Genomic DNA, 12,560 nt, shown 5'->3' with positions numbered 1-12,560 from the left:
TAGAAAAACAGTAAGAATTAGATCAGTTCAAGAGCAATTACAAATGAGTTATTCTAGTCTTAATTTATTCTGTAGAGCACACTATTCAGATCACTTAAATAGTAAGAATTTTTTTTAAATTAAATTATATAGTATAAATATTTTATTAAATTATTATAAATTAGATAATAATTAAAGGGGTTGTATATTTTTACCAAGAACCAACTATGGAGGGACCAAATGTTTTTGGGATAACCAGCTAAGAATCAAATGGAAAGCAAGGTAGGTAGGTACGTAGCTTTAGCACTCGGTACCATGTATTTTCTCCGGCCTTCTTTTTTTATTCCACCGTCGAGATGTACACATTGCAGTACACAAAAAACCGAAATTGACATATGACAAAACAGCTTTTGGGTCCACATGCACACTATAATTGGGCTAAATTAATAGGACCAAAGGAAAGTAAAGGAACGCTTCTTCTCTTGTACCCAATCCATTCACTGTTTCACAGACAGACCCCTATTAATCCTCCTTTTTTTTTTTTTTTTTTTTTTTTTATTGTTGGCAATTAGTAAGCCATTTACTAGAATAAAAACAATGGGGTATACTTCTTTGTACTCTTTACCCCTAAGGGACCCAATTATTTTTTTCCCCTATTTCTCTTTGCTTTGGCTGTCAGCAATTATGGAATTGGTAGGAATTTGAAATCAGGCACATCATGTGATCTACATATGTCTTTGGGAGACATGAAATTCAAAGCACTTGTACCAATTTCTAGTGCATTTTATTTCGATCCAAAATTATTACCCACTTTTTTTTGGTATTGGCAACTTTTATTGTTACCTAATTTCTCTTAATTAAGATTGATTGTGTAATTGTGTTTTTTGTAAGTTTTTTTTTTTTCCCTTATTGCCACCTCTGATCATTTTAACAACCCATTTACATAAGTTAAGCATGCGTGTTAATAATACATCATTTATACTGAGACTCGAAAGCTTCCACATCAGTAATATGTTGAGTATATAAAAAAATAGTACTTATAAATAGAGTTTCTCTTCGAACAATATAAATAATAATAATAATTAATGACATCATGATTTCATAATCGATATTTTTTTTTCTTTTAAAAATGATCGATGTTCACAAATTTTCTTATGTTCTTCAAGGAAAATTTAGATGATTCTAAATTGAATGGACATTCCTTTCAAATCTGTTGATCATCTTATCCCTTAGTCTCATTGGTAAGTACCTCTCAGTCATGTGGAGTATATATATATATATATATATTCATATGCTAGCATATATAACACGTTAAACACAAATTAAACAGAACATGAGACACATGATGATAAGATATATATGCATGTAGACAAGACCAAAACCAAAGTTTGTTTGTTCTATTATGCAGATGTAAGCTGAGACGACAGAAACATTGTTATATTATTGTCGTTGCATGCCCATTATTATTTTTCAAGCATTAATGTGAAAATGAAAACCCTAGTTATAAGTCTTCCATGTGGTATTATCATTATTCAGTCATGTGTAGAACTTCTGGTGGTGGTGGTACTGCTCCTGCTACGTCTATTTATGACAACTATTTTGGCTCATATAATATATATATATATATATATATATATATATATATACAGAAGTAAACAAAAAAGAAAAAGAAGGAAATTTTAACACCTTCTTTCTAGCTTTTGTTCTCAAAGATTCTTTGGTGCCCCATCAAAGAAAGAAAATTTCAATTTTTCAAGAGGAACTTTTTTCCCAGAGACAAATGCATGCTAGATATGCCATTCATTCAAAATGATGATCATGATGATCAATTAATTTGCAGGCCAAATAATTAAAAGATGTTTACAAACATTACCTAACAACTAACCTAAACATGTTGGAATTAAGAAATGGGCTAAATAATTATTACCTCTCACACACAAAAAAGTGCTTAAAAACGTACAAGTTGAATACATCATATTATATATATATATATATATATATATATATATACACGAGCACAATGCATGCCAACACTACAAGAAAAACGGTCTATTGTGACGATTTTTTGTCTGATGCAAATAATATCGCCCAATAAGCAATTATTCACAGCGATTTTTGGGTCGATGCTACTTCGAATGGGCACATTTTAGATTTACCTTTTGCAACGATTTTAAACACATTTACGGTGTATTTTTAGAATAATTGCTGCAAAAAAAATTGCTGCAAAAAAAAATTATTCGTGACGATATTTTAGTTTCGCTAGCTAACACTTTAAATGAGTCAACAATTGCGACGAAGCTCTGACGCAGCATAAATCGCTGCAAATGATCATATGCAACTATTTATGAGATTATTTGCGACGAATTTAAGCACTACAAAAAGTCATTTTTCTTGTAGTGCAATGAGCCATATATATATATATATATATAATAGGGTACAAGAGTACACCAAGTCTTTAGTAATCTCATTAATTAATTTTTGGCGTTTTGAAAATGCCGACAACCTACACTTATTGCACTCTTGTCCAAAGAAAATGGATGATCCCATCCCTTTAACCCTATATATTTTCAATCTCATCCAATCTTACTGCCTTGTCCAAACACACACCAATAATCTTGCTTTGAAATCGTCAAGTCTTGTACGTACTACAATAATAGTAGATCTAACAATCTCTCAAGCATGATCGAGTTCATTGAGTTGCATCAAAATATATATACATATATATATATATATATATATATATATATATAACTTTAGACATAAGAGATTACACAAAAAAAAAAAAAAAAATCTATAAATTGATGTGGTTTGATGTTAAATTATTTTTATTATAAAGTAGATCTAACGAATCCCATGAAACCACATGATCAATTTGTAAATTTACTTTATATAATTGACTTTATGTATGTAACAATTCTCTAAAAAAAACCATATTAAGGATGAATTTGGCAAGAATTGGTTGTCTTTATATATTTCATGCAAGAATTGAGCAAAACGTCACAATGTTTTTTCCCCAAAAAAAATGGATCCTTTTTTTTTTTAATCCATGGTTATGATCTATATGTATTAGGTGGGGTGCATCACAATTTTTTTTTTTTTTTTTAAATAGAAAGGTATTGCTAAATATTATGATCATTATCTATTATATTTTGTCTTACACAACCATGAACGGGTCCTACTTGCTGATCATGGAAAAAAAAAAAGGAGCCTTTATAGAGGGGAAAAGTTAGCATGTATGAGGATAAGCAAGCGACAAAACTTCGAACAATCAACCATATTATTATTGTTGTTGTTGTTGTTATAGTCTCAATTTAATTATATCATAAATACTTTAATCACAAAGAAATTTCATAAAAGTAAATTTATAAACTGACTTGACTTGATATGATATATTAGATTGTAAATCTGCTAATTTTACTATAGAGTAGATCTAACGTATCATATAAAATCATATAAATAATCTGATGAGATATTTGAACCACGCACCCACATAATTTAAGTTAGGATTTACGTAACATTTCAAGAAAATTAAGTTTGGGATATTTGGCATTTCTTCTTTGGATTTTTTGTCTCTTGGAATACTTTATACTATGTAACATAATTATGGGAGATGATGGATCAGTTTTCCACCTTCTTGCCTTTGACCCGATCGATACAAAAATCCCAAACTGTGCCGTGTTCCTAAATCAAGCATTAATTAATCAGATAATTAACATTTCTTGACCATAAGGATAAGCCACCACACCAATAATCTTGTTGTTTGGGGCATTATCTTTTAGGTTTTAGTGGTTTGAGGATGGACACAATCGCAGCTGTTGAGGGATTTAGATCAAAGTTTCTGTACGTAGGACCATGAAAGATCTCAATCTTGAGTTTTTAATATCTCTTCGGGTTTGTCTATCTATGTTATTTTTTGTCCTAAATTTTATCATTTTCAGTCACAGATAGTGATGCGACAAGTTTGAAGTATATTACTTTATTCAGACGGTCTCAAATTAGATGTCACTTGAACAGTTAATACACTATCTCCTTTTTTTATTATTATTTTAGGCCAAATTAATAGCAAATACCCTAAAGCTGCATTTGGATGTTGAGCTGACTTCAGTTCTTTATGAATAGTAATGAGTTGAGTAGTGGAGAGAGTTATGTGAGGCACATCTAAACTAAGTTTAAAGTGTGTTTGGATATTAAGATGAGTTTAGTACTTTTTATGAGAAGTTGATAAAGGTTGTGGGTCCCACGTATAAAGAGGTTTTGAGTTGAGATGAGTTTAATAATTTGAGAGTTGGGTGTTTGAATGTTAAACTCAGTTTAAAATTAGACTGAACTTATCTGAGTCTTGTAACCAAACGCAGCCTAAGTTAATCCTATGAACCACCTTGTTTCTTCAATCCAGGTTAGATTAGAGCTAGCCATTTGAAGTGTTGATTCATTTTTCCATGTTTTAAATTCCCTACTTGATCTACTACCTCTTACCCCTACATGCAATAGAGCAACACAATACCTTGAATTAGGCAAAAAAAAAAAACATCAAAGCTAATTGCATGCATGTACAAACTTTTGGGGAGACATGTTAGGGGTTCTAGAATAGTGTGCAAAACCACATGGCCCTGTGGGACTTGGCAGACAAACATGATCTTATTGAAATCCTTCTTCTTCTTCTTCTTTTTACCAGAACAGTTTAAGGCATAAACTAGTGGCATTGGACTGGCTGAAATTGCAGGCTCTGATAGTAACAGTTCACAATTATAGAGAGGCCATGATTCTTGGCTGCACATACACATGGGGGAAGACTTTCTTTTAGAAAAAGAGGAATATCATGTAAACCAAACATCATCACATAAAACTGATTCTCCCTTGTCAATTTTGAGGTTTCTTGATAGCCATTACAGGGGGCATATTGTGTATATCTTTCTTTTTAACTGAAGGGACTTGGCAGCACCGTTACCATGTGATATTCTTACCTTTTCTTTCACTACATTTAAGTAATGATGCGTGTTTATCATTTTTCTATTTTAAAAGAGTAATGATACCTACACAATATATTTCACAACATATATTGTAAAAAAAATGGTATTTTTACAGGGTTTTAGCGGCGGTCAAAGGCCACGAAAACAAAAAACCACACAATTTTGTGGTGTTTTTATATATATAAAATAACCATTGAGCCATCACTTGTGGTGTTTATATATATATATATATATATATATAAATATGGAACTTTGAAATACCCTTGTGCGCATTATATTCACCTGGCAATATGATCACAAACATTGGGGTCTTTTGGGTAATATTCATGTCTTTGTGTCTTTTTGGTGGGATATAATAATTTAGTCCAAATGAATTAAGATTAATAATTAGAAATAATCATGATTAAGATTAATAACAGGTTGGGAGCACTCGCCATGATGATGGGATTGATTAATTTGAAAAAAGCCCTAGAAAAGTTGATGTTGAGATAAGTATGATAGCCTTGTTTCGAAGGAAAATGGCCTAGAAAGATTGATATCATCCACCAAGAAATTAAAGTAGATTTTATTTTTTATTTTTTTCCCTCTGAATATCATCAACAAAGTAGTTAGTTGTGCGTTGAGAGGGAATGTAGGAGAATAAAGCAAGAAAAGCAAACCCCATTAAAAGAAACCCACAAAGATTAATGGTTCAGAAAAAAAGCTTGGCAAAGAGACACTCTCATAAGGATGGAATTTCTTTATCATGATGAGCTGCTTTTAGTTAGAACCCATTGAGAATTTTTTCTTATTTTTGTGTTGTAGACTTCCTTTTTTTAACAATCCATGCGCATTAATCCCACTGCCGTTTGGGTTTATATGATCTATTTTATTAGGTTTCGGCCTCCCAATGAATGGTGTGCATCTTGGGCCTTTCAAACACAAATAATGCCATTAGAAATTCTTTGGTCCCTTTTGACCTCAAAAGAAGAACTACTTGTTTTTGGTTTTTTTTTTTTTTTAATTCCAATTGAAAGAACCAAATATATAGATAGAAAAGAAGTATTAACTTGACAATTGCTGAGCACCATTTCCATTGGCTTATAAACAAACCGTCCGTCAATCATGACCGAGTTAAAGAGCAATGTATAATGGAGGAAAGCTTTCAGATAGATCAGAGATATGACATCACTTGAAAACCACATATTCCAAATTATTTTGGTGTTTCTTGCAAGATTGAGAATTTGAAGTCTCTTTCTGCTACTGACCCACTTTTCTTATAGCCCAAAGAGGCTGCCACCAAATTTTTTTCATTTTCCTGAATATATATGTATATATATATATATATATTTCCTTTTTGTTTTGAAGATTAGACGGCAATGGTACCCCTTTTATTTAACCTTGAAAGTCAAATTTAGAAAAGTCAAAACTAACAGAACCTTGTGGAAATCTCAGGAAAACAAACAAATATGTAAATATAAAAGCAATGGGAACCTGCTTCTCTAGACCATCATGTCGGTGGCATCTTCCTTTATAAAATTGCAGAAATTCACATCAAAGAGTATCCTATCATCCAGCCTGCACAAATCAGAATTGGTTGTTTGTTATGTTGGGACTTGGAATAATACAAGGTTTAGACTTTGGACTGGAGTAGATAGCTATGACTTGATTTCAACATCCAAATTTAAAACCTGTACACATTTCCAAATCCAAATCCAAATCCAATAAATTCTCAAAAGATATTAAAATCTGAATATAATTAGATAGGCTGTGTAAAACTGAATTAGTATTATCAACATTGGGTTTGGTTATTTGGAACACTGAACATCATCATTAGGACATTTTAACTTCCGAATAACCAATCCCAGTGTTGGTAATACTAATTCAGTTTTTCTCCCAGTTAGTGCAAGCCAGTAGTGTATTCGAGAGGTGTAGGTTTGCAACTTAAAAGAAGGAACAAAATGAAAATCCATTTTGCACAACAGAAAACCCATAAAGACAGATCAATATCTAAGCATTTGATTCTATAGCCACATTGCATAAGAATCCGCAATCAACATGAAGATATTTGCATCCACTATGTTACATCAGTGTACAGTATTTCACAGTTACTTTAAGAGATTTGATCTTCTGAACAAGCTAACCTTAACTCTTTTCTCCAATTGAAAACCCCTTCCAACAAATCATAAATTTTCTATCTGCTCAAGGGATGAGAAATGCGAATCGATCCTGCTGAGAGTTTCTTGATCAATATCTGTCGTGCTAATCAATTTTTTCAAAGAATAATGAAACTTTTTTCTGGGTTCTGAATCAATTATAGGAGTCTGATCCTCCAGGGATGCATCTTTAATTCCTGTTTGATTAGATACTGTGTCCTGATTAAATAGCTGTAGTTTCATCTCCAAGCAAGATTTAAGATCCTCTTCATTTCGGGCTTTGTTCAACTTATCAATAAGATCACTTATAGTCGATGCCTTCTCAGTCTTCGAAATTTTGGCCTTTTTTGTTCCTTCATTTTGTTCATCTTGGTCATTTGGTTCATTAATGGCATCATCCAAATCGGGCTTCTGAAGCTCTTTTAATCCCTCATCAACAATTTGTTTAATCCTCCTCCTGAAGTTATCTTTTCTTATTGAGTTTGATCTTAGCTGCAACTTCAGTCTCGAGACCATTGTCTCAGTGTTGGCCTCCATAGAAGTAGGTTTAGGGTTTGAAACAGATGACTCGTCTTCAATGGACCCTTCAAGAATAGATTTCACAGAAAAAACTTCTTCAAGTAGACTAATATTATGCATGTATCGGTCAAAAGCTTCATCCTCCACTTCAACGTTTCTGTCCCTGTATTCCTTTAACTTGGAAAATCTCCATTCATTAATTGCTGCAGCATCCTGAGAAAACATCCTATATCAGGACAAGTAATTCTTACCGCCACAATATCTCAAATATGAATGAAAATATATTGATTCATTCCTTTTACCTTTTTAGTCAGTGGCTTTCTCGAACGGAGTGGGATTTGCACATTATTGAACTGGGCAAAATTGTTGGAAAGCTGCCGAAGTGATACAACTCTAAGCGAAGCCCTGAGATAAAGCCCAAACAAAACAAAATGTTCAAGGCAAAATAACTTGAAACAGCAGTGGTACATATATTTGTAAGAACTATGCCAAAAAGGGTTACAGCGGAGCCTCATAAAAGAAAGCATACTTAGCGACTTCAATTGTGGAAATCAAATTTGACAAAACAACACTTAATTTCCATGCAAAATGTGTCGAAAGGGATATTCAAAGCTGGTGGCCATTGAAACTAAATATTTCAAGATATCCTCTGCAAACTCAGATAATTAGAGATGGCATCGCCGAGAAGATGGAATGTTGATTGGCTGGGTGGAAGAGACTCTCTCTCTAAAGGCTGCTGGATAACTTTGAACAGAAATACATATCCAATTTGCCTACTTATAGTAGCATGTGGGAACGTCACTTTAGGGATGCTGTGGGTCTTACGGGAGTTCAGGTGTGGAAAAATATTGGGAAGGGGTTGGGAACTCTCTAATTTTATCCTATTTTAGGTTCAAAGATTAGATTTTGGTATGATGTGTGGTAGGGCTATAGGCGCCTAAATGCAACTTTACCCAAAATGTTTAGGATTTCTCGTTGTAAGAAGATCTCAGTAGCAAATTACTGGCAACTTTCTCATGGTACTAGACAATGGAATATCACCATTAAAAACTCGGTGCAGTAATGGAGTTGATTTCTTCATTCTTTCAGCTCTTCTGCTACTTCAGGATTAGAGGTCGGGTGTGGAGAGGATCTTGCGGACCCCTTCCAAGAAAAGGAATTTTGATGTTAAAACCTTTTATCATTTCCTATGCCCCCTCGAATCCTCCATTTCCTTGAAAAGATATTTGGAAAAACAAGGCTCCATCGGAGGTGACTTTCTATGTGTGGACAGCAGCATTAGGCAAGATATAAACTATCGATAAGCTGATAAAAAAGCGCATCACAGTGATGAATTGGTGCTGTTCATGCAAGAAGAGCGACAAAACCAGTGCACTACAAGGTGGCTAGAAATTTATTGGCCTTAGCTTTACATTTTTTGTGTGTAGCATAGGTAATGCCACAACCAGGTAGGGCTGTTGGCTTGTTGGAGATGTCAGAATATTGGTCAGTGCAGCACAGAAATTTGGCGGGTGGTTCTTGTGTGCTTAATGTTTCTTTGCAAGGAATGCAACGCTTGGAACTTTGAAGATTGTGAGATTACAGTAGTAGGCCAGGAGCCATTATGCTAAAAACACAATATCTGTCAGCTGCCTATAGTTCTAGCTTTTCCAATTATCTAGAATTTATGCATTACTTTTACTTCTCCTCCCTAATTGGGCACTTTCTCCTGTTTGTATTCTTTTTTTTTATCGGTTGTATTCCTGTTTGTATTCTACGCCTTGATAAAATTGCTGGACTAATTTGAAAAAAATATGAACTTCGCATATGTAACTTAACTATGTAAAACAAAGAAGTGAGACAGCAGACTTTTTTTGGTATAAAGTTTATGTATTGCTACACAGCTGTGAAGATAATAAGAATTGGAGGCAGGACTGAAAAGGCTGAGCAAAAAGAAAAGAAAAGATAAATAAAACCGTTATGATACATAAGGCTCAATATAATCCCGTGGTAGAAAAGGACGAAGAATACATACAATACATATTTGTGTTTGAGAGAGACTTCTTGAGCCAATCACATCCCCAAAGAAGACATGAATCATTAAAGATGGGGTTTCTTTAAATGAGTAGTTGAGTGAACTATTCAATTGAATGATGTTGAGCATGTTTCCCAACAGCCAATGGCCAGAGAAACAGGCATGAAAGAGTGCAATGCAATTCTTTACAAAAATTATATTCTAGGTTGTTGTTGTTGTTGTTGTCCTAAACACTAGAAACATGAGTAGAAATAATTTGAGATGGAATTAATTGCATGGGGTTTTTTTATTGGCACCAGGTGTCTGGAAACAGTGTCCCGACTAATCCCAGAGGTGCAAAGACCCTCGGCAAGGACTAGGAGTGTCCTGCAAGTGAACCTTGGGTAATTCAAGGGAAAAATCCCTTAGTCTAATGGCCACTGGTAATTGTTTGCACCCAAGAGGATTCAAACCTTAGACCTAGAGGGAGCATACCATCAAGACCAACTAACCAAGGCCTTTACCACTTGAGCCAACCCCTAGGGGTTATTAATTGCATGGGTTCTTGATGCTCATTACTTACCCAGAGGGAGATGCCTCAGATGCTTGTTGGTCGAACATGGGAGTGCTTGAGCTCGATGTCTTGTCTGGAACAGTTGCACTTGCTTTCAAAACTGCATTCATAATAAATAAGATAGGAAAAGAGGGAATAGGGTCATTCTCACCAAAAAAAAATCTGAAACAAAGACATAAAATCTCCTTCTCAGCCTCACTACAGGAGTAGAGCTTAGATTTACAAGATTCACTCCTTCATAGTACATACACTTCATGTGACTAACAAAATTAACATTTAAACCTCTATATATTGATTGATATTGCTCCTCTAGGCAGCAGTAGAGCCCAGGCCTGGGTTCCAAACCAGCATCCATAGCAAGCAATGCCATTGTCCCAATGGCATTGTGCAACGCTTAGGGTTACATAGTCTCACACAAGTCAATAGAGAAAGGAAACTTTGCATGTATGTATGTATGAATGTACAGTCTTTATATACTGCATTAAAGTCATGAAAAATCCAACAACTCAACAAGTTAAGATTACAAAATCTCAAACTCTAAGCAAACAAAAATAAAGGAATCGCCAGCCCAATTATATATGCATTACAGTGTCTTGAGCCTAAGCTTAAACAAGTCCACATTCAAAGCATTTTTTTTATTGATCCTTCGGAGGAAAACTTGTGCATGTCCCTGACTAGCCAAAAAGAAGAAACATAGGAACAAACTTCTAACAGTCTTTATGTTAGAGTTGCAGACTGAAGAGATGAATTAATAGCGAAGGAGCATTCATAGGTTCAGAATAGGCACTTATTGAACAATGGTGAATATAACATCAATGGTGAGCAAGTTGGGTATATTTTACTATTATATGACAGTTAAACTTCACATTATTGAACAATGCTGTCGTCAAACAATGACCACGAGACAAAAGGACCAGTGTTCAACACTACATATATATTTCAAATTAGCATACCGTGAATGGGACAAGGATTTTGATCTCTTGAACAGCAACTCTTGCATGACTTGAATGGACACCTACATTGTCAGTTTTGTTTACGAAAGATATAATCTCAATGTGTAAAAATAAAGGAGAAATCAAAACACCCTTCTGAAAAACTTCTGAAAAAAAAAAACCCATAAAATTACTTTTCAACCTTAACCATCCGTAAAAATACATTTCATTTAAAAGGGGTTAAAGGGGTTCTATTAGATGGGCAATAGACATGCTCGAATGGGTAATCATACTGCTTAACATGCCTTTTTTCTTTATTCTTGAAAGACCTAGGAGCCACCGTTTGATGACTCGGGAATGTAAAATCTTCCATGTTCGACATAGAAAGTTAGATTTATGCAGCTCATATTCTAACTAGCCCATCCTTGTTATTTGTTTCTTAAGAGTTCAAGAGGTTTGAGGCAAAGCAACGCATTTTAATCAATTATCCCGCCTTCTTACAATGTCGTATAGTATAATGTTCAATTCATGTGCCTAAGAAAGACCTTCCTCTCGGTTCACATTTTCTATCGACCATTTTTGTAGTTTATCCGCTGCACACCACTAGTCAATATCCCAAAACCGCGACTTCTATTGCAATTTGACTTGATTTTCTTTCTTGCTTTCCAAATCGAAAAATGAAAAAATAAATATCTCTACCAAGGAAGAACTGCATCAAGAAAGTAATTAAACCCTCCAAAAACCCAAAAGGTAATACAAAAACATACAGGCACAGATACCAAAAAATTCTAGGGTTTCGAAACCTATACAAGCGCAAACCAAAATAAGCAAGAGAATACCTGGAGCGAGCAACATTGCCGCATATCTGACACTTAGGCTTGTTGAGCCCGCGGAGGGTCTTCGGCGGCGTGTCCGTACGGTGCGAGGAGTTGTGGGATGCGGTGGGGGCGGTGGTATTGTGGGACGCAGCTGGCGACGAGGCCGCCATCGATGAACGTTGGAGCTTTCCGAGGTAAGCTTCTAGGAAGCCAGCGTTGGAGCTTTATTTGTGTTCGTTTGTTTTGGCGCCTGAGAAATTTCGTAGGGGAGTTCTAACTTAACTTCAGGCACCGATACAATGGAATATTAATAATAATAATAATAATACTAATAATAATAAGGGATCGGAAGCAAGGCACCCGCGGCAATGGGGATTCTTTCATTGCGGGCTAATGGGCCAATGGCTATACATATACGGTTTATTTAAATGGGCCGGGTCGGTGCATATTTTTTTAAACTTTTTAATACCAAATGTCAGCCAAAAAATAAAATTATATTTAAAAAGCAAATTGATCAAATGGTGTTTACAAATCAATGATAACATATTGAGGAAGGAAAAAAATTCCATGGTATGTCTTTTCTTGAGAAACTATTAGCTTGCATAACGTATCCCCTCCTCTCCCATTCGGAATCTGAATC

General features: G+C 34.5%; 1 protein-coding gene across 3 annotated transcripts; it reads right to left on the bottom strand.

Moving 5' to 3' along the window:
- Positions 1–4,709: 4,709 nt before the first annotated feature.
- LOC109011449 lies at positions 4,710–12,232 on the bottom strand. 3 transcript variants are annotated; one of them, XR_004800873.1, is made up of 7 exons: positions 11,942–12,208; positions 11,124–11,185; positions 10,180–10,270; positions 7,906–8,008; positions 7,073–7,816; positions 6,423–6,506; positions 4,710–4,749 (listed from the first exon to the last, which is right to left on the bottom strand). XR_004800873.1 is itself a non-coding variant. In XM_018992661.2 (6 exons), the coding sequence occupies exons 1-5, from the start codon at positions 12,088–12,090 to the stop codon at positions 7,112–7,114; spliced, it is 1,110 nt and encodes a 369-aa protein (XP_018848206.1). In that variant the 5' UTR covers positions 12,091–12,232; the 3' UTR covers positions 6,283–6,506; positions 7,073–7,111. The 3 variants fall into 3 exon arrangements, 2 of the variants coding, with proteins under 2 accessions (XP_018848206.1, XP_018848205.1); XM_018992661.2 differs by lacking the exon at positions 4,710–4,749 and having other exon boundaries at positions 6,283–6,506; positions 11,942–12,232; XM_018992660.2 differs by lacking the exons at positions 4,710–4,749; positions 6,423–6,506 and having other exon boundaries at positions 6,927–7,816; positions 11,942–12,216.
- Positions 12,233–12,560: the final 328 nt, after the last annotated feature.

Source organism: Juglans regia, chromosome 1 (assembly GCF_001411555.2).
Source record: "Juglans regia cultivar Chandler chromosome 1, Walnut 2.0, whole genome shotgun sequence".
Lineage (NCBI taxonomy): Eukaryota > Viridiplantae > Streptophyta > Magnoliopsida > Fagales > Juglandaceae > Juglans > Juglans regia.
Note: the sequence above shows the minus strand (reverse complement) of the source record. Positions and strands in the feature narration are given on the sequence as shown.

What these genes read in the sequence shown, in the direction of transcription:
- LOC109011449 (XM_018992661.2), bottom strand. Translation starts at nt 12,090, where the DNA reads ATGGCGGCCTCGTCGCCAGCTGCGTCCCACAATACCACCGCCCCCACC. An exon ending in TCTGAGGCATCTCCCTCTGG is followed by an intron (nt 8,009 to 10,179) that starts GTAAGTAATGAG and finishes GCTTTATCTCAG; the next exon opens with GGCTTCGCTTAGAGTTGTAT. An exon ending in GAAAGCCACTGACTAAAAAG is followed by an intron (nt 7,817 to 7,905) that starts GTAAAAGGAATG and finishes ATGTTTTCTCAG; the next exon opens with GATGCTGCAGCAATTAATGA.